The sequence below is a fragment of the Nerophis lumbriciformis genome, linkage group LG27 (genome assembly GCF_033978685.3).
Source record: "Nerophis lumbriciformis linkage group LG27, RoL_Nlum_v2.1, whole genome shotgun sequence".
In the NCBI taxonomy this organism is placed as follows: domain Eukaryota; kingdom Metazoa; phylum Chordata; class Actinopteri; order Syngnathiformes; family Syngnathidae; genus Nerophis; species Nerophis lumbriciformis.
In genome coordinates this window covers 12018894-12039538 of record NC_084574.2, presented here as the reverse complement: position 1 = coordinate 12039538, position 20645 = coordinate 12018894, and the positions used below count along the sequence as shown (strand labels likewise).

Here is a 20645-nt window from a genome sequence, read left to right as displayed (position 1 = left end):
AATGCTATGCTTTGCAGCCTTTTTTCAACAGTGGAACATTTGTGACGTCACAGCTTGACAAACTTACTTATGTAGACATCTTATTAGAGGCGCAACAATTCGTCGACGTTGAAAACAAATTTTCACAACAAAATTTGTCGACCGTAGTCTGTCATTGCTCAAGTTTTTCGGGATGGAAGCGACTCTTGCAACAACATAGGGTGAAATGTTCCCACACTTTACATCTGCTAACGTTGCTTATAACATGATTACCTTGCTTGTTTGTTAGCAAATCTGTCTTGTTGCTACAGTTCGATTTTGTAATTTAGAATAAGATTAGTTTTGAATATTTTTTTTTTCTACATGAAGTAGGCAGGGATCTGGCCTGAGAAGGGTGCAGGGCGACCGGCTAGAATGTTGGCCACGGCTCCATGGAGTTGAGTGAATAGTTTTAGTTTTTTTTATGTTTTAATTTTTTGAGGGGGTGCACGTGTCCCCCAAAATTGGGTATCCCTGGACAAACGTATCTCCTTTTAAGGCTGTCAGAATGTTTATTTCGATGACTTTCCGCCAGTAAATATCATGATCATAAATTGATTAAAGTTCATTTTATTTTTTATTTACTTTCCATAAATATTTAAAAGTATTAATTTCTTTTTGTGACATTAAGTTCCTGTGTTTGTTTTGTCCAATCAGAATTCGGCTAGCTTGTTGCCAGAGCTGAACTAATTCTGCCGGAGCCTTCTGAAGCAACATAGCTGTGGTCTGTGCAGTGTAAACGAACAGAGCACATACAGTTGAAAGACGGCTACGATGGCCAATCAGATCGCGAGTTGTTGACAGTAGCCCATCTCGGTAGCCTGACGTTAACGTGACTGTGATTGGATACTTGTCACTCCCAAGTGAGTGTCCAATCAGTTGTAATTTACTAAGGCAGGAAGTGGCACTGGCAGAGAAGTCACCGGTACTCACTTTTTTAACCCACAAAGGACAACAAAACATTGATTAGGTGGCAGATATATATTTGCAAGGCCATTTTCAAAAAGGATATTTAAAGAGAAACTACATCTTGTGAGACAAGGTCGGCCGACCCCGGAAGTTAGCGACGCTATTCTGGTGGTGTAATGCCCGCCACTTCCACTCGAATCAACAGGCTACGATCAGTACCAATCAATCAATTCCTTTATTGTCATTGTCATAATAACACTTAAATCATACATGAACAACGAGATTTTGTTTGAGCTTTGTCCAGCGGCATAGAAACTGCATTGATGTGCAGGTTGACAATAGTTTACATTTTAGCATTGTCAGGAAGATCGCGATAAGAGGGACGTGGGGGTGGGAACAGTCGGATGTCTGATGAGTGTTACGTTGATGTTGCAGCAATGCAATGTCTAGAGCACAATTATTGAGGTGGTGAAGAGTGAGGTAATAAGATGGTCCGGGGCAGCAAAGGGGCAGGCTGTTCATTTAGCAGTCTCACAGCCTGGGGATACAGACTGTGAGACATTCTGGTGGTCCTGGCGCAAATCGATCTATACCTCCTTCCAGAAGGTAGCAGGTTGACCACTGGCTTATACGGCGTCTGATGGGTCCTACAAGTTGTGAGTTCAAATATTTGAATTCTTTATTTTTTCATGTTGAATTTTTTTTTTTACATCCATCCATCCATCCATCTTCTTCCGCTTATCCGAGGTCGGGTCGCGGGGGCAGCAGCCTAAGCAGGGAAGCCCAGACTTCCCTCTCCCCAGCCACTTCGTCCAGCTCCTCCCGGGGGATCCCGAGGCGTTCCCAGGCCAGCCGGGAGACATAGTCTTCCCAACGTGACCTGGGTCTTCCCCGTGGCCTCCTACCGGTCGGACGTGCCCTAAACACCTCCCGAGGGAGGCGTTCGGGTGGCATCCTGACCAGATGCCCGATCCACCTCATCTGGCTCCTCTCGATGTGGAGGAGCAGCGGCTTTACTTTGAGCTCCCCCCGGATGACAGAGCTTCTCACCCTATCTCTAAGGGAGAGCCCTGCCACCCGGCGGAGGAAACTCATTTCGGCCGCTTGTACCCGTGATCTTGTCCTTTCGGTCATAACCCAAAGCTCATGACCATAGGTAAGGATGGGAACGTAGATCGACCGGTAAATTGAGAGCTTTGCCTTCCGGCTCAGCTCCTTCTTCACCACAACGGATCGATACAGCGTCCGCATTACTGAAGATGGCGCACCGATCCGCCTGCCGCTCTCATGATCCACTCTTCCCTCACTCGTGAACAAGACTCCGAGGTACTCGAACTTCTCCACTTGGGGCAGGGTCTCCTCCCCAACCCGAAGATGGCACTCCACCCTTTTCCGGGCGAGAACCATGGACTCGGACTTGGAGGTGCTGATTCTCATCCCAGTCGCTTCACACTCTGCTGCAAAGCGATCCAGCGAGAGCTGAAGATCCTGGCCAGATGAAGCCATCAGGACCACATCATCTGCAAAAAGCAGAGACCTAATCCTGCAACCACCAAACCGGATCCCCTCAATGCCTTGACTGCGCCTAGAAATTCTGTCCATAAAAGTTATGAACAGAATCGGTGATTTTTTTTAAATGCACCGGAAAATAGCCCGTTTTGTACGCTGTTCAGGTGATTCAATTCTCAGTAGTGCGCCAATGTGTTTCTGTAAAGCCCTGGTCATGTGGTGAAATAAATATGGTATTTTGAAAGGTAATGAAGTCGCACTTCACTGAAGGCCGAGGTGGGAAACGCACGGCCCACCACTGCTTTCCACGTTTCATAGTGGATTCTGTTTTTATTGTCCAATTCCGTGATTCTGTCCCCGATTCCAAAAATCCTAGAGCCCTACTAATGGGCTAAGAGTTCTGGCCTTAATATATTCACGGGTACTTGATGGCGATTGGCTGAAAGTTTTTGTGTCAGCTATAATTCAAAGGTTAATTTGATGGAGCAAATTATTACTGAAAGCCTTAAGAACAAAGAAGTGCAACAATTGGAGCACTGACAAGAAAGCTCTTCTAGCATAGTGGACTCTAAACTTATTTGTTGGCTTTTTAGATAATGGAGCTGTAGCATTTGCGAGTCAGACACACCACTTGATGCATTTTAACATTTTATGTTTGTTTCTCAGCCAATTACTACAGCCAGCATCTTTAGTCCATTGACACTTTGAATCCCTCTAGAGACATGTGATTGAAGAAACAGCTTTTCTGTTGACTGGCGCTGTGTTCAAGGCTTTAACAATATTTCAGTGAATTCCCCCGGGCTGGGCTGGGCAAAGCTACTGGCATTACTAAGAAATATTGCTAAAAAGGAAATGAGATGGGAAAAGAGTTGATTGAAAATGTACTGAATTGTGAACTATTTAGATTGAATCAGGGCCAACTGACTCCACTCATGCTGAAGATGTAGAGGAAAGCGAGGGGGGGTTGGACACTTAGTGGTCTCTCTAAGCAGGAAACCTCAATTCATTAAGTCTGAGCAGACTGCAGCATTTTGATAACAACAAGCCATTATCAATTAAAACCATTTTAGCAATAATATTGTTAGACAAACCTAAATTTCATAGGTAGGTCATGTAGAATCTTTAACTGGTCACTAGACTTTTTGGTTTTAGCAAGCAAGGCCGCCCTGGGCTCAATTGGTGCCCTAAGCATTTGATTTTAACCATCCCATCCTTTCCACTACCATTACAAAATGTTTTATGTGAAACATTTTTTAAACTTTTTTTATATACATATATACTGTATTGTACAGCCCAAAATGATTCACTCTGGCATAATTTAAAATTAAACTGATTTTACTTTGTTTATTGTGTCTTTATAGCTGAAGATGACTCTGTAAGTCTGATCTTATGCCTAAATTACATTAACTCTTATTGGGAACTGTTATGCAAAACCAACTCTTATCGATGGGTATGCAAGTATTATTGTAGCAAAATTGTTTGAAAACAGATATCTTAATCTCTGTGTGTGTAATTTAATTCCCCTGTCCATGTTGTAATGTGTGTCTCTATTCCAATCTGTGTGTAATCTGATCCGTGTGCATGTTCTAATTTGTGTGTCCGTATTATGATAATCGATTTTTTTATCTAATCGTTGCTCCTGAATCGTAATCGTAACCGAATCAAAGATTCGCACCTCTAAATTCTAGTATCTATTTCTGGTGTTATTGGAGACTGTACTCGTCTTTACTTCTGTCGCTCCATGTCCTTGACCTAGCGAGCTGCAGAGAGCCTGACATCATACTTGCTGCTATCCTTCCTCTCCTTAAAAGCTGCCACTGTCATTTTAGATTTTGTTAGCGGGTATATCTCGAATACATCAAAGTACGTCCACAGCGCGGACATGTGGTTATCCTTATGATAACCACAAATATAAAGTCTTTGTCTTACAAGTAGTAATCAGTTGTGGACAGACAAAGCCCCAGCATTGAAACTTTAAATGGTAAATGAGTTGTACTTATATAGCGCTTTTCTACCATTTTTAAAGGGGAACATTATCACAATTTCAGAATTGTTAAAACCCTTAAAAATCAGTTCCCAGTTTTTTTCAAAATTTTACCCATCACGCAATATCCCTAAAAAAAAAAAGAAGCTTCAAAGTGCCTGATTTTAACCACCCGTCCATTTTCCTGTGACGTCACATAGTGAAGCCAACACAAACAAACATGGCGGAAAGAACAGCAAGCTATAGCGACATTAGCTCGGATTCAGACTCGGATTTCAGCGGCTTAAGCGATTCAACAGATTACGAATGTATTGAAACGGATGGTTGTAGTGTGGAGGCAGGTAGCGAAAACGAAATTGAAGAAGAAACTGAAGCTATTGAGCCATATCGGTTTGGACCGTATGCAAGCGAAACCGACAAGCGACACGGGAGAAAGGGAGGACGAATTCGGCGATCGCCTTCTAACCAACGATTGGTATGTGTTTGTTTGGCATTAAAGGAAACTAACAACTATGAACTTGGTTTACAGCATATGAAATACATTTGGCAACAACATGCACTTTGAGAGTGCAGACAGCCCAATTTTCATCAATTAATATATTCTGTAGACATACCCTCATGTCAGCAGGCCAGGGAAGCTAGGGTCGATATTCTTCTCTTGATCATCTTCGGGAGGGTGTGAGCCAAGACATCCAGGGGGTTTAGCTCGCTTGTCTGCGGGAACAAACTGCCGCCATTGCTTTCCGTGCTACCGAGGTCCTTTGTCCCTGAATTTCTCACACACTCCGGCAGATTCAATGTGGGTCTGGCGGCAGATTTCTTTGAGTTTTGAGTTGGTTTTGGCTAGAATGGATTTTGTACCTACAAGTATGATTTCGGTTTTATTACTTTTGAGTTGGAGGAAATTGAATGAGAACCACAGTTTGAGTTAACTGAGGCAGTCTGTAAGGGAGGAAAGAGGAAGATAAGCAGTTGGTTTGGTTGAGACGTAGAGCTGGGTGTCATCTGCATAACACTGAATGTATTTTACATTTACGGAAAATATTGCCAAGGGGAAAAATGTAGATAAAAAGCAGGGGACCAAAAACAGAGCCCCATGGTAAATGTGAAATATTATAAATATATATATATATATTTTTTAACATTATTATTATTTTTTTTTAGTTAAAATAATTCCAATTCTAAACTTCCTTCAGTTTTTTTTTTTTTTTTTTTTAGAATCATTTTGCCTTTCGATGGGATTGTATTATCAAATACAGATTTTTGCACTCAATATCCTGTGTATTAAACACATTTTGCACATTTTTAACAGAATAACTAAGGAAGTAGTAATGGATATTTTATTTTTTTAACATAAATATAATAACTTTATTGTATGCCGTATTTTTCGGACTGTAAGTCGCAGTTTTTTTCATAGTTTGGCCGACTTATACTCAGGAGCGACTTATGTGTGAAATTAACACATTACCGTAAAATATCAAATATTTATCTCATTCACGTAAGAGACTAGACGTATAAGATTTCATCGGATTTAGCAATTAGGAGTGACTGTTTGGTAAACGTATAGCATGTTCTATATGTTATAGTTATTTGAATGACTCTTACCATAATATGTTACGTTAACATACCAGGCACGTTCTCAGTTGGTTATTTATGCCTCATATAACGTACACTTATTCAGCCTGTTGTTCACTATTCTTTATTTATTTTAAATTGCCTTTCAAATGTCTATTCTTGGTGTTGGCTTTTATCAAATTTCCCCCAAAAATGCGACTTATACTCCAGTGCGACTTATACTCCGAAAAATATGGTAATTGTATTTAGTGTCCCATATTTACTGATGAAACCTCATATTGTTTAATGAAATGAATATACTCTTTACAGTATATCCAAAAAAAAAAAATGTCATTGCATTGATCCACTCAATTCGGGATTGTCATTCTTCCAGAGGGACTGCACACTCATACTTTTTAGAATATAGCAAGTGTTTTGTGAAGCTCTTATGGGCTGTAAATCTGCATAATGACAAGTCACTCCATTGATTAATGGGCATTTACAAATCAAGGGTGGTTTGTCATCAGTCAAATCAGCAGCAGCCTCTTTTGTATTGTCTGCACGCTCCTCCGAGATTGGTCCGTCAACATCGCTGATAAGAAATAACCAATAGTTACATTATTACAACATCACTACCTCGAATGATTGCCCCCTTTTTTTTTTTTTTGGGCCGAAAATGAAGGACAATAATTGTGGAAAGTTGTCCATCCATCCATCCATCTTCTTCCGCTTATCCGAGGTCGGGTCGCGGGGGCAGCAGCCTAAGCAGGGAAGCCCAGACTTCCCTCTCCCCAGCCACTTCGTCCAGCTCCTCCCGGTGGATCCCGAGGCGTTCCCAGGCCAGCCGGGAGACATAGTCTTCCCAACGTGTCCTGGGTCTTCCCCGTGGCCTCCTACCGGTCGGACGTGCCCGAAACACCTCCCGAGGGAGGCGTTCGGGTGGCATCCTGACCAGATGCCCGAACCACCTCATCTGGCTCCTCTCGATATGGAGGAGCAGCGGCTTTACTTTGAGCTCCCCCCGGATGGCAGAGCTTCTCACCCTATCTCTAAGGGAGAGCCCCGCCACCCGGCGGAGGAAACTCATTTCGGCCGCTTGTACCCGTGATCTTGTCCTTTCGGTCATGACCCAAAGCTCATGACCATAGGTGAGGATGGGAACGTAGATCGACCGGTAAATCGAGAGCTTTGCCTTCTGGCTCAGCTCTTTCTTCACCACAACGGATCGATACAGCGTCCGCATTACTGAAGATGCCGCACCGATCCGCCTGTCGATCTCACGATCCACTCTTCCCTCACTCGTGAACAAGACTCCGAGGTACTTGAACTCCTCCACTTGGGGCAAGATCTCCTCCCCAACCCGGAGATGGCACTCCACCCTTTTCCGGGCGAGAACCATGGACTCGGATTTGGAGGTGCTGATTCTCATCCCAGTCGCTTCACACTCGGCTGCGAACCGATCCAGTGAGAGCTGAAGATCTTGGCCAGATGAAGCCATCAGGACCACATCATCTGCAAAAAGCAGAGACCTAATCCTGCAGCCACCAAACCAGATACCCTCAACGCCCTGACTGCGCCTAGAAATTCTGTCCATAAAGGTTATGAACAGAATCGGTGACAAAGGGCAGCCCTGGCGGAGTCCAACCCTCACTGGAAACGTGTCCGACTTACTGCCGGCAATGCGGACCAAGCTCTGACACCGATTATACAGGGAGCGAACCGCCACAATAAGACAGTCCGTTACCCCATACTCTCTGAGCACTCCCCACAGGACTTCCCGGGGTACACGGTCGAATGCCTTCTCCAAGTCCACAAAGCACATGTAGACTGGTTGAGCAAACTCCCATGCACCCTCAAGGACCCTGCCGAGAGTATAGAGCTGGTCCACAGTTCCACGACCAGGACGAAAACCACACTGTTCCTCCTGAATCCGAGGTTCGACTATCCGGCGTAGCCTCCTCTCCAGTACACCTGTGGAAAGTTGTGTTATGTTTTATTCATGCAAAGCGTGATTGTGGCCAAGCACCGTGTTCAAATAATCACTTTGGCCCTCATAAATGTTATTTTTAGATGACGCCTGCCGCTGCTTTTCTTTATCATATAGAGTGGAATTGGGGTGATGCTGTGCTATTTTAGTTACCCTCTCTACCCCTCTATTTCAACCAACTGTCTTTATCCTCCGTTTGTCCTCTGTCAGCGTCCTTCAATCCCTCATTTTTTATGTGGCGTGAGCATCTCCATTATTCAGTTGCTCGCAGTTGAGCAGGGTCACAGAAACGCCATCATTGCTTTTGAGACTTGGTGTAAGTATAATGACGCCTTATTAACTGAGCGGGTGGGAATGATTGGTTTAAGTAGAGAAGAGGTCAAACGAAATGTAATAAATTGTCCTTGCTGCAAATGTGTTCTTAAAGGGGAACATTATCACAATTTCTTAATTGTTAAAACCATTAAAAATCAGTTCCCAGTGGCTTATTATATTTTTCGAAGTTTTTTTCTAAATTTTACCCATCACGCAATATCCCTAAAAAAAAAAAAAAAAAAAAAAAAAGCTTCAAAGTGCCTGATTTTAACCATCGTTATAAACACCCGTCCATTTTCCTGTGACGTCACATAGTGATGCCAACACAAACAAACATGGCGGAAAGAACAGCAAGCTATAGCGACATTAGCTCGGATTCAGACTCTGATTTCAGCGGCTTAAGCGATTCAACAGATTACGATGTATTGAAACGGATGGTTGTAGTGTGGAGGCAGGTAGCGAAAACGAAATTGAAGAAGAAACTGAAGCTATTGAGCCATATCGGTTTGAACCGTATGCAAGCAAAACCGACAAACGACACGACAGCCAGCGACACGGGAGAAAGTGAGGACAAATTTGGCGATCGCCTTCTAACCAACGATTGGTATGTGTTTGTTTGGCATTAAAGGAAACTAACAACTATGAACTAGGTTTACAGCATATGAAATACATTTGGCAACAACATGCACTTTGAGAGTGCAGACAGCCCAATTTTCATCAATTAATATATTCTGTAGACATACCCTCATGTCAGCAGGCCAGGGAAGCTAGGGTCGATATTCTTCTCTTGACGGTGTGAGCCAAGACATCCAGGGGGTTTAGCTCGCTCGTCTGCGGGAACAAACTGCCGCCATTGCTTGCCGTGCTACCGAGGTCCTTTGTCCCTGAATTGCTCACACACTCCGGCAGATTCAATGGGGGTCTGGCGGCAGATTTCTTTGACGTTATCGTTGGAAATGCGTCTGCTTTGAGTGTCGCAGGATATCCACACATTCTTGCCATCTCTGTCGTAGCATAGCTTTCGTCGGTAAAGTGTGCGGAACAAACGTCCAATTTCTTGCCACTTTTGCATCTTTGGGCCACTGGTGCAACTTGAATCCGTCCCTGTTCGTGTTGTTACACCCTCCGACAACACACCGACGAGGCATGATGTCTCCAAGGTACGGAAAACAGTGGAAAAAACGGAAAATAACAGAGCTGATTTGACTCGGTGTTTGAGAAAATGGCGGATTGCTTCCCGATGTGACGCCACGTTGTGACGTCATCGCTACGAGAGCGAATATTAGAAAGGCGTTTAATTCGCCAAAATTCACCCATTTAGAGTTTGGAAACCGGTTAAAAAAATATATGGTCTTTTTCTGCAACATCAAGGTATATATTGACGCTTACATAGGTCTGGTGATAATGTTCCCCTTTAAGTTAGTGTATATCTGGGACAAGAATTGAGTGAGTTTACGGAGTTATTACTTGGATGCATTTTGTCAGAAAGGTGTAAAATGTATTGAAATTTTGGGGGTGACTTGAGCTTCCGAAACAGGGGTGTCAAACTCGTTATCATTGGGGGCCACATCGCAGTTATGGCTGCCCTCAAAGGGCCAATTTTAACAGTGAATAATATATACATTTTAAATTGCTTCATTACAAAATGTATTGTTATATATTTTTACATACACTAAGAAAAATATGTAGATTTTTAGAACAGTGGTGTCAAACTCATTTTAGCGCAGGGGCCGCATGGAGGAAAATCTGTGCACATGCCGGCCGGACGATTAAAATCATGGCATTAAAACCAAAAAATAAAGACAACTTCAGATTGTTTTCTTTGTCTTACGTTGGCCAAAAATAGAACAAACACATTCTGAAAATATTACAATAAAAAATATAGAAAAAATACCGACAGCGGTAAAGTTTAGATCCGTGAAGTGAATGTTTATAGCTGAATAAATTTACATATGCATAAAAATGTTTTTGTAATGAATTTAACATTTATGACAACCTTTTTCCAAAACACAATATAGAACGTGAGATATAACAGGATAATGCATATATTTATCATTTGTTTCCAAAACGGTTACAAAAAAGTGGAACCCCATTTTTATGACTTGACCCATTTTTTTTTTTTTCAAATATTTTTATTGAATTTTGCAGACAGTACAGTATGATGGATCATGGCAACAGCAAGTTGAGGTATCTGCACATTTTACAATATGTAACATAATATACCCCACCCCTTACAATACCCACCCACTTTAATTCCCTTGTCACCTAGTGCCCAAAACAAATATAAACACACATGAATATATGCAAATTTAGATTCAATCTAACAAATATATTAAAGATAAATAAAAGATAAATAAGGTAAAATAAATAAATAAATACTACATAAGATATGCAATAAAATAAAATTTAAAAGTAAATAAACACAAGGAATGAGGGTCGGGAGGGCTTCAGCGGTCAGCTCTGTCTAAGTTGTGTTACTCGAGTCGCTTGGGGTGATGTCAAGCTTGTCCCTAATAAGGTCTAGGAGGGGGCCCCAAGTTTTATGGAAAGATGACACAGATCCTTTCTGCGAGAACCGAAGCTTCTCTAACTGGAGACACTGCAAGACATATTGTATCCAACTGTTATGGCTCCCTGGGACCCCATTTTTGAAAATTCCTAGCGCCAACACTGATGGAGTATTGGTGCGTGGAAAACAGCAGCAGCAGGCGACTGTGGCTTGCGGGCCTAATACTAATTAGATATCATCCCGGGGGCCATAGATAATTCATTCGCGGGACGGATCTGGCCCATGGGCTTTGACTTTGACACCCCTGTTTTAGAGCAAAGTTTAGCTGCTGGAATTTTACCATAAAATGTGCAATGTTTTTTGCAATGTATACTGTAAATGTAAATAGGGAAAACGGTACCACTGTTGTACTGTAAAATCTACGGTCGTTGTTTTTACAGTGTATTACTGTAAATGGAAAAACAATATTACACTTTTTTGTTTTTACGGTAAAATTCTGGCAACTGAGCTACCAGTTTTTACTGAAAAATATTGATGGATAAGTTGCTTGAAAATCATGAGTCAAGCAGATATTTAAGGACTTATTTTGATGTTTGGAATGTGTGATAATATATTTGTTGCAATATTAGATTAAGGTTAAAATATATGACATTGCATACATGGTAAATGGGTTATACTTGTATAGCGCTTTTCTACCTTCAAGGTACTCAAAGCGCTTTGACACTATTTTATTTTGGGGCGGTATAGCTTGTTTGGTAGAGTGGCCGTGCTAGCAACTTGAGGGTTCCAGGTTAGATATCCGCTTCTGCCAACCTAGTCACTGCCGTTGTGTCCTTGGGCAAGACACTTTACCCGCCTGCTCCTAGTGCCACCCACACTGGTTTAAATGTAAATTAGATATTGGGTTTCACTATGTAAAGCACTTTGAGTCACTAGAGAAAAGCGCTATATAAATATAATTCACTATTTCCACATTCACACACTGATGGTGGGAGCAGCCACGCAAGGCCCTAACCACGACCCATCAGGAGCAAGGGTGAAGTGTCCTGCTCAACGACACAACGGATGTGACGAGGTAGGTAGAAGGTGGGGATCGAACCAGGAACCCTCAGGTTGCTGGCATGGCCACTCTCCCAACCTCGCCACGCCGTCCCCAGTACATGTATTTTTTTTTTCTGTCAAAATAGAAAGTTGACTCCATTTAGAAACGGACGCATGGTGATTCCAGGCCTTTGCGGGTCACATAAAATAAGGTGGCGGGCCAGATATAGCCCTCGGGCATCGAGTTTGACACGAGTTCTAGAACATGACAATTGGATGGTAAGCGGCAGTTGGTCGCTACTAGGGATGTCCCGATCCGATATTTGCCAAAAATTGCGTATCGGCAAGGCATGGGAAAATGCTGATCCAGATTCAGTTAAAAAACAAACAAACTCCGGTCCGTGTTTTCCAACGCACCGATTTAAATAATACATTACACTTTTCTGCTGCTCCCTAATTTCCGTTCCGCATTTTCCAGCACACCTTCAACACATCCACAGGTCTGTGGATTCTCACACAGTTGCTTTTAGCTGCTGGCATTACACGACAGGCTCTTCTCACTCTTTCCTGTGTCTCCCTCTCACAGACAGCAAGCGCACCTTTTTACACACGTCACATACTGTCACGTCATACGTCACATACGTATGTGTCACATACGTATGCGCCCTCTCCCAGCAGAGAGGTAGCAGCATGGCTAACGTTAGCTGTGATGCTAGCGCAGCCGTGCGAGCAACGCTCCCTCTAAGGTGCGCTTGTGCAATTGCGCATTGTTTAAGCGTCCTCTGCGCATAGCAAATCTATGCCACGCACAAAATCAAATAAAAAAATAAGCGCATAACAATTTCGACACACGGACACGACAGAGAAAACAGTTTTCGTCAGCATTGTTCAAATATTGTGACGTCTGTCGAGACGCTTATCTCCATTCGGTGCCACATGCCCACACCATCAAAATGCTGAGGCAAAAATTTCCAGATCAACACCGTATGAAAAAATTAGTAATTTTTTTAGTTGTGATTTCCTTCTCTGCATGAAAGTTTAAAAGTAGCATATATTAATGCAGTATGAAGAAGAATGTTTTAATGTAGACATGCAAGCCTTGAAAGAAATTTTTTAAAATCAAGACATTTCCTGCAAATGGGTGCATTTCTACCCTATATTTTAACTTTAGATTTATTCTCATATCAAACTCTTTTGGCTGTCTTTTTGACACTTACATCCGGCGCCCCCCTCCACACCCTGGATTATAAATAATGTAAATAATTCAATGTGATTAACTTGTGTGATGACTGTGTTATGATGATAGTATATATCTGATAGTATATATCTGTATCATGAATCAATTTAAGTGGACCCCGACTTAAACAAGTTGAAAAACTTATTCGGGTGTTACCATTTAGTGGTCAATTGTACGGAATATGTACTTCACTGTGCAACCTACTAATAAAAGTCTCAATCATTCAATCAAAACACATAGAATCATCATACTGCTGTGATTATATGCATCTAGTGTTCATTCAAGGCTAAGGCAAAATATCGAGATATATATCGTGTATCGCAATATGGCCTTAAAATATCGCAATATTAAAAAAAGGCCTTATCGCCCAGCCCTAGTTCAATGATGCCATTTCTGTTTGTCATGTATAATTTTGTCTATTTTGTGTTTATCCTTGAATAAACAGGTCAGTTTCTTGTTACCAACCATTGTGTATTATTCAAACTCCCCTAATTCAGCTGGCTAGTTGTTATCAAGAGTACTAAAACCCTTTTCAACATGATTCTGACAACTAAGTAGGCTAAATAACTTTAAACTTTAATACATGCTTGGATAGGCCAGTATCGGTCAGTATCGGGATCGGAAATGCAAAAACAATATCGGTATCGGATCGGAAGTGCAAAAACCTGGATCGGGATATCCGTAGTCGCTACATCTGTAAGCGCAAGTTAAAACTCTACTATGCAAACACAAAGCCATTTATTTATTCTAAGTTAATGATTATTTGCAAAATAAATAAGTTTCTCAGTTCCAACATTAAATATATTGTCTTTGCAGTGTGTTCAATTGAATATAAGTTGAAAAGGATGTGCAAATCATTGTTCTGTTTTTATTTACGATTTACACAACGTGCTGAATTGACTGGTTTTGGGTTTTGTACCTTGCACCGGTCAGAGCTGTGTCAGGCTGTCTTAAAGATCACTTTGTGTGATCAAACACTCAAAATGTGTCCAAACTGTCTTGCTGTATGTCTTTGGATTTCTAGCCAACAATTGAGTTTGTGCGCGCGGTTTAGTGCGTGTTGTATGCATTTTAGTAGATTATGCTGATAGTGTTTTAAGAGCTGAAGTACTCCCTTGAATGTAAGGGCTCTTGCATTTTGTAGTTTTCCTTTTTTTTGTACAATCTTGCGCCTTTCACCTCTCTACAGAACTGCCTAAAACCTTTTATTCCATCGTATTATTGGGTAAACACTAAACAATGAGCCACAGAGCTCATTTGTAATGGCCTTACAGACACCTGACACTGCCACCACTCCTGAATGCAACTCAGAGGTGATCCAAAATGTAAGCTGTCCCTGCAACTCGGCTCTAATTAACCACTCAATGTCATGATGTCCGCACAGTCTAATGGATCTTGTGATAGATCTCTATCAAATAGTCTGTCTTTTATTAAAGATAATGGTGTAGAACTGAACTCTAACCTACAGTAAAAGCAGAATTTGTAAAGCATTTACTGTAGGACTATATAAATATATATATATATATATATATATATATATATATATATATATGTATGTGTATATATATGTATATGTATGTGTATATGTGTGTGTGTATGTGTGTGTTTGTGTGTATGTATATATGTGTGTATGTAGATTAGATTAGATTTAGATTTATTGGTCCCCTTGGGGAAATTCATTGTCACTGCCGTACATTTAAACACTAGACATTACACATCACATAAAAAAAATAAAAAAATTACAAAAAGACATCATACATGACCAACACACATTTACAGGCTTGTCAGACAGGTCGGCCGGGCCTGCTGTTAAGGGCGGCTATAGCTGCAGGGATAAGGCTTTTCCTGAGGCGGGCCCTCCGGAATTTGATAGTTCTGTACCTGCGCCCTGATGGTAGTGGGGTGATGTATTGGTGTAGCGGGTGAGTGATATCCTGGACTATTGTTTTTGCCAGTCGGGTGATGGACCTGTGGTTTAAGTCTGAAATGTTGGGTGTGGGTAGGCCGATGATTTTAGCTGCTATGTTTGTAATGCGTGTGAGTTTGGTCCGGTTGGTTACAGAAAGCATGGTGAAAAAACATGTGGAACAGTACAGAAGTATGGGTTGAACAATGCTTTGGTAAAGTAATAACAGCAGATGAGGTGCAACATATAGTCCTTTAAGTTTTCGGATGGCTGACAGTCTTTGTTGACTTCTTTTTTGAATGTCCGTGGTGTGCTGATCAAAGATGAGTTTATTGTGTGTGTGTGTGTGTATGTATATATATATATATATATATATATATATATATATATATATATATATATATATATATATATATATATATATATATATATATATATATATATATATATATATATATATATATATATATATATATATATATATATATATATATATATATATATATATATATATATATATATATATATATATATATATATATATATATATATATATATATATATATATATATATATATATATATATATATATATATATATATATATAGAGAGAGAGAGACACATGTAATCTATTTCAATAAAAAAAAAAGTTAGATAAAACGTTTGTTATACTGTATGTGTATTTTTTTTTTTTTTTCGGAAGAAAGTGTATAAATGTAAGCATGTTTGGTTGCATAAACAAAGGCTCACAGGAAGTGAGCAATGGGAGGGAAATGCTAAATAGCCAGTCGCGTCACAGTACTATCAAGTTTGGTTACATCTTGCTGTTGATTCTCTGCATGGACTGAGAAGAGAAAGTACAAATGAGTGCTGCAGAGAGCGATGGAATTGTCGATGAAACGGGACACCTCGACAGTATGGCAGTTTTTTAAGATTTTTTTTAAACAGCGCTCATCTTTTCTTTTTAACTTAAACTCGATTCAGATGTACAGACATAGGGAGTGTCGGAGGCAGATATTTACATATATCCGTATTTAAGTGTTACTTCTTTATTTTCATAATCATATTACAAAACAGCTAGTGTTTTTCTTCCAATTGTGGTCTTTTGGTTGTCTGCAAATACTGTGTGCTAACCTTGACTATGGAATGTAAGGAGGAGAGATACTCCTTCTTTTATCTCTTCTTGAGTCCAGCTGCGGAGGACAATGGGCATGTGTTTGGGCTGGAAAAACAAGACAGCGAGGGTGGGAGGGAGAGAGACTTTATAGAATAGAAGGTTTCCATATTTTGGGGCAGACCATCTTAGCTGCGCGATTGAATGTTCTATGCTGGACTGGTCTCATTATACTTACAAAGCTTTGCAAATATATTACAAAATGCCTATTCTGTCTCTGGTGGTTCTTCTACTCAGCTTTAAGTGTCGTAAAGAGCTTGGGAGCGACCAGAAACTTGAATTCCCTGGGAGGAACAACTGGTCCAAACGCAACAGTAGGAACTAAAATGCAGGACTATATAAATAAAATAAACAACAAAATATAATGTGCTAATTTAAAAGAATTTTTTCATACTCAAATAACAGACCAAATTAAATTACTTACCACTTAACTTCTTGGGTTTGTTTACATTTTCATACTTTGCACTATTTTGTTACTTTATTAAGCATTTTTTACATATTCCTTATTTTTGTATCTTATAAGTGTTGTGATTTTAGAATTGTTTACATTGATTTTCCATTGTTTACATTTCCTTTCTGCGTTTATAGATTATAACCAGAGGAAGGTTACATTTCAAATAAAATGTTTTAATATTTAATATTTTTGTCCTGGTCCTTACTTTCGATAGGTCATAAAATATAATTCATCAATATCAACCGATACAAAAAAACTTTTATTGTGATAGTTTTTAGCCGTATGACCCAGCCGTAAATTCTTGTATTAGATCTCTTGATATTGTGTATAGCAAAGATTACTGGAAATCGTCTATAAATAATCTTAGATGTCCGATTGGGGAAATTGTATAATTATGCATCAAATGTCAAGTCACACTAAAAAGGTAGCATCGTCTCTGCTTGGTTTTGCGTCTTTCTCACCACATCCTATCTGATGACCCGATGAACCTAAAGGCGTTTGTTTTACTGATCCTTGACAGAAGCTGTGAATTAATTTACTTTGGAGACTTGCAACAGCAGCAGGGTGCTGACACATATTGAAATGTATTTCAGGTGATTGTGTGGCGTTTCCCCTCTTGACAGGTAAAGGTCAGCGAGAGAGAGAGAGAACTAGCGTGGCATAGGGAAGGGTTTTCATCCCAGGCCTGCAGCTCCTGCTGTGTTAAGACGTACTTGTGCTGTGCTGGACTTTCTTTTAAAGCATGTGTGCTGCATAGGGCTACTTAGAAATACCCTTTAAAGCAATCCCTGATATTTTATATTAGACCACTAAACACTACTAAGCAGATTTTATGTAGCTGCAGAGGACCTGAACTAAAAACCCAAAGATGTGTACAAATGTAAGGACCGTATTTTTCGGACTATTAAGCACACTTAAAATCCTTTCATTTTCTCAAAACTCGACTGTGCGCCTTATAACCCGGTGCGCCTAATGTACGGAATAATTTTGTTTGTGCTTACCGACCTCAAAGCTATTTTATTTAGTACATGGTGAAATGATAGTGTGACCAGTAGATGGCAGTCACACAAGAGATACGTGTAGACTGCAATATGACTCAAGATGACAATATAGAACATTACACACGGCGCTCAATCCATCAAAATGTTTTAGTATGACTTTGGTAAGCTATGAAGCAGCACCGTTTGATGGATTGTACTGTGCTTCAACATACGAGTATTATTATGATGTGTGTGTGTGTATATAAGGTAAGACATATCTGGCGTTTGTTTTGCATAATATTGTTTCACAATATTATGCAAAAGCAACCTTTCTTACCTTCTGGTACCTCCTGATCTGCATAAGTCCGCCTTTGTAGTCCGTGCCGACACCGTAGTCGATAAGCTTCTTCTTTTTCCTCTATATTCTTATGTGGCATTCATCCTCCGCTGTTGCCATTTTTGGTATAAAGCAGTGTAAAGTTCTTACTTATATCTGTCAGTAAACTCTCCATGAAAGTGCTAAAACATACCGGTATAGTGAGTGTACATTATTCACCCAAGGAACTTTAATTATTAGAGTTTCGGTCGGACAGTTTTTCACGGGACACATTTCCGGCGTTGTTGTTGCACTAGTGAGCCACGGATGAGGAGATGCTGCTCTGTTATTGATTCAAGTCAGTGGTTCTTAACCTTGTTGGAGGTACCGAACCCCACCAGTTTCATATGCGCATTCACCGAACCCTTCTTTAGTGAAAAATAAAATGTTTTTTTTTTTTTTTCAAATTCAAGACAAAGTTATGTTTTTGGTAACACTTTAGTATGGGGAACATATTCTAAGTAACAAATACTTAATTTAGAGTTATTTGGTTAGGGTTAGGGCCAGAGTTAGAGGATTAGGGTTATAATAAGGCCACGCTGAATAAGGCATTAATAAGTACTTAATAATGACTAGTTAGGAGCCAATATGTTACTAATTTGCATGTTAATAAGCAACTAATTAATGGTGAATATGTTCCCCATACTAAAGTGTTACCATGTTTTTTTACTGGTGCACAAAATGAACCGTGCATGAACATCACCTTGTTCAAACAACAAAACCAACACAGTGCATAAACTCACTACAAATTACACACCTGCAAATCAGTGTGACTTCTGCTGTTGCCGTATCCGTAATACGCCGATAGGGAGAAGTTTTTATTTACACGATGAGTCGGGTGTGTTTTGACCTCCGCCGAACCCCTGAGGCCGACTCACCGAACCCCTAGGGTTCGATCGAACCCAGGTTAAGAACCACTGATTGAAGTAAAGTCTGAATGTCATTAAAACAGTTAGCTCCATCTTTTGACACTTCTTCCACTCCCGTCCTTGCACGCTACACCGCTGCAACAAAGATAACGGAGAAAAGACGCTGCTGAAAGTGAGCCACGTAAATAAGACCGTCCACAGAACGGCGCATCCTGAAGGGACTGTCAGAAAGCGGCTTGAAGATGATCTGTAAAACATCATCTATGCAACATTTTGACCAAAGAACCACCATTACATGCTATGTAGACCACAAGGAAGTGTTTTCAATTTAGAAAAAAAAAATTACCCTTTTTAATACGCCCTATAATCCGGTCCGCCTATTGTATGAAAATAGACCCGCTAATCGACAGTGCGCCTAATAATCCGGTGCGCCCTATGGTCCGGAAAATTGATGACACTCGTGGTTTCAGTCAGACTTCAAACCTTAGCTAGTGCCCGTAAATATTAAATTCTAACACAAACACACAGTGAAACACATTTTACATACCGCAAGCTGAAGTGCTAGCACTTGCATATTTAGCCGAAAACGTTGTCTTCTAAACGGTCTTCTTCCTCATAAAAACAGGGGAAAGAAAATTAGAGTACAAGCAAAGCAAATCATCGCGTGTGACAGAATCTTGAAAGTAAACATTTGTCGCATCTGCCTTATGTCACAGCTGACAAATGACGAGGGTTGATGACGTAGCGAGACTCCAGCAATACTTCGCCAAGGCACTAAATGCTAGAGCCAAGGGGCAGGGTCAAGTAGAAGAGGCCCTGGGGAGGAGGGACAATTGGAATTGAGCCTATGTTACGTTGTTGCTGTAGCTGCAAGTGTCCCAACTGGTCCAGGAGAAATTTCTGTGCTTATTTTTTTTTTATCTGCGACCTCAAAGTCTGCCCAAGAGTTTTAACTCCAGCAGCTTGTTTTGCGGTATCGCAGAGACTGCCAGATGTTGTTCTATCAAACAAGACACACTGGCCTGCTATTCCACCTGTTTAAGACCAACACGTTTATGTCATGCTTCTGTTGTTCCAGTACCGTGTCGGGCAGCTGTACATGATCAGCAAACACAGCCATGAGCAGAGCGATCGAGGGGAAGGTGTGGAGGTGGTCCAGAATGAACCCTATGAAGACCCCAATCATGGCCAGGGACAGTTCACAGAGAAACGCCTCTACCTCAACAGGTCAGTGTTTTGTCTTAGGAGTGAACACGTATTTTTCAACTACTGGTGTGATTTTATTTTATTTTATTTTTTTATTTTTTATTTTATTTTTGTTGTTGTTGTGATGACTACTTAAAGGGGAACTGCACTTTTTGATTTTTTGATTTTATCATTCACAATCCCTACATTAGACAAGAACACTATTATTATTATTTGATATTTTACGGTAATATGTTAATAATTTCACACATAAGCCGCTCCTGAGTATAAGTCTCACCCCCGGCCAAACTATGAAAAAAAAACTGCGACCTATAGTCTGAAAAATACGGTAATAACTGTTATTTACTTCTTTCAACATTACTTTTGATTGGTAGTATCATTTAAAATGTAACAGTACATAAATGAATTATTGGATTATTAAAATAATTGGATTATAGGATAGGATAGCCTTCATTCTTCCCACAATGGGGAAATTATTCGGTTGCAGTATAAGACCCTTGGCCATGTCTGATTTACCGTATTTTTCGGACTATAAGTCGCAGTTTTTTTCATAGTTTGGCCGGGGGTGCGACTTATACTCAGGAGCGACTTATGTGTGAAATTATTAACACATTACC

At 40.4% G+C, this 20645-nt stretch overlaps 1 protein-coding gene across 1 annotated transcript in view; it reads left to right on the top strand.

The window, feature by feature from the left end:
* The window catches only part of LOC133570156 (cytoplasmic phosphatidylinositol transfer protein 1-like), a 152409-nt gene that overhangs the window by 81274 nt on the left and 50490 nt on the right, over positions 1-20645 (top strand). Inside the window, exon 2 of the mRNA XM_061922866.2 lies at positions 19901-20049. Within this exon, the coding sequence (XP_061778850.2) occupies positions 19901-20049 (149 nt within the window). The remainder of the gene's footprint in view (positions 1-19900; positions 20050-20645) is intronic.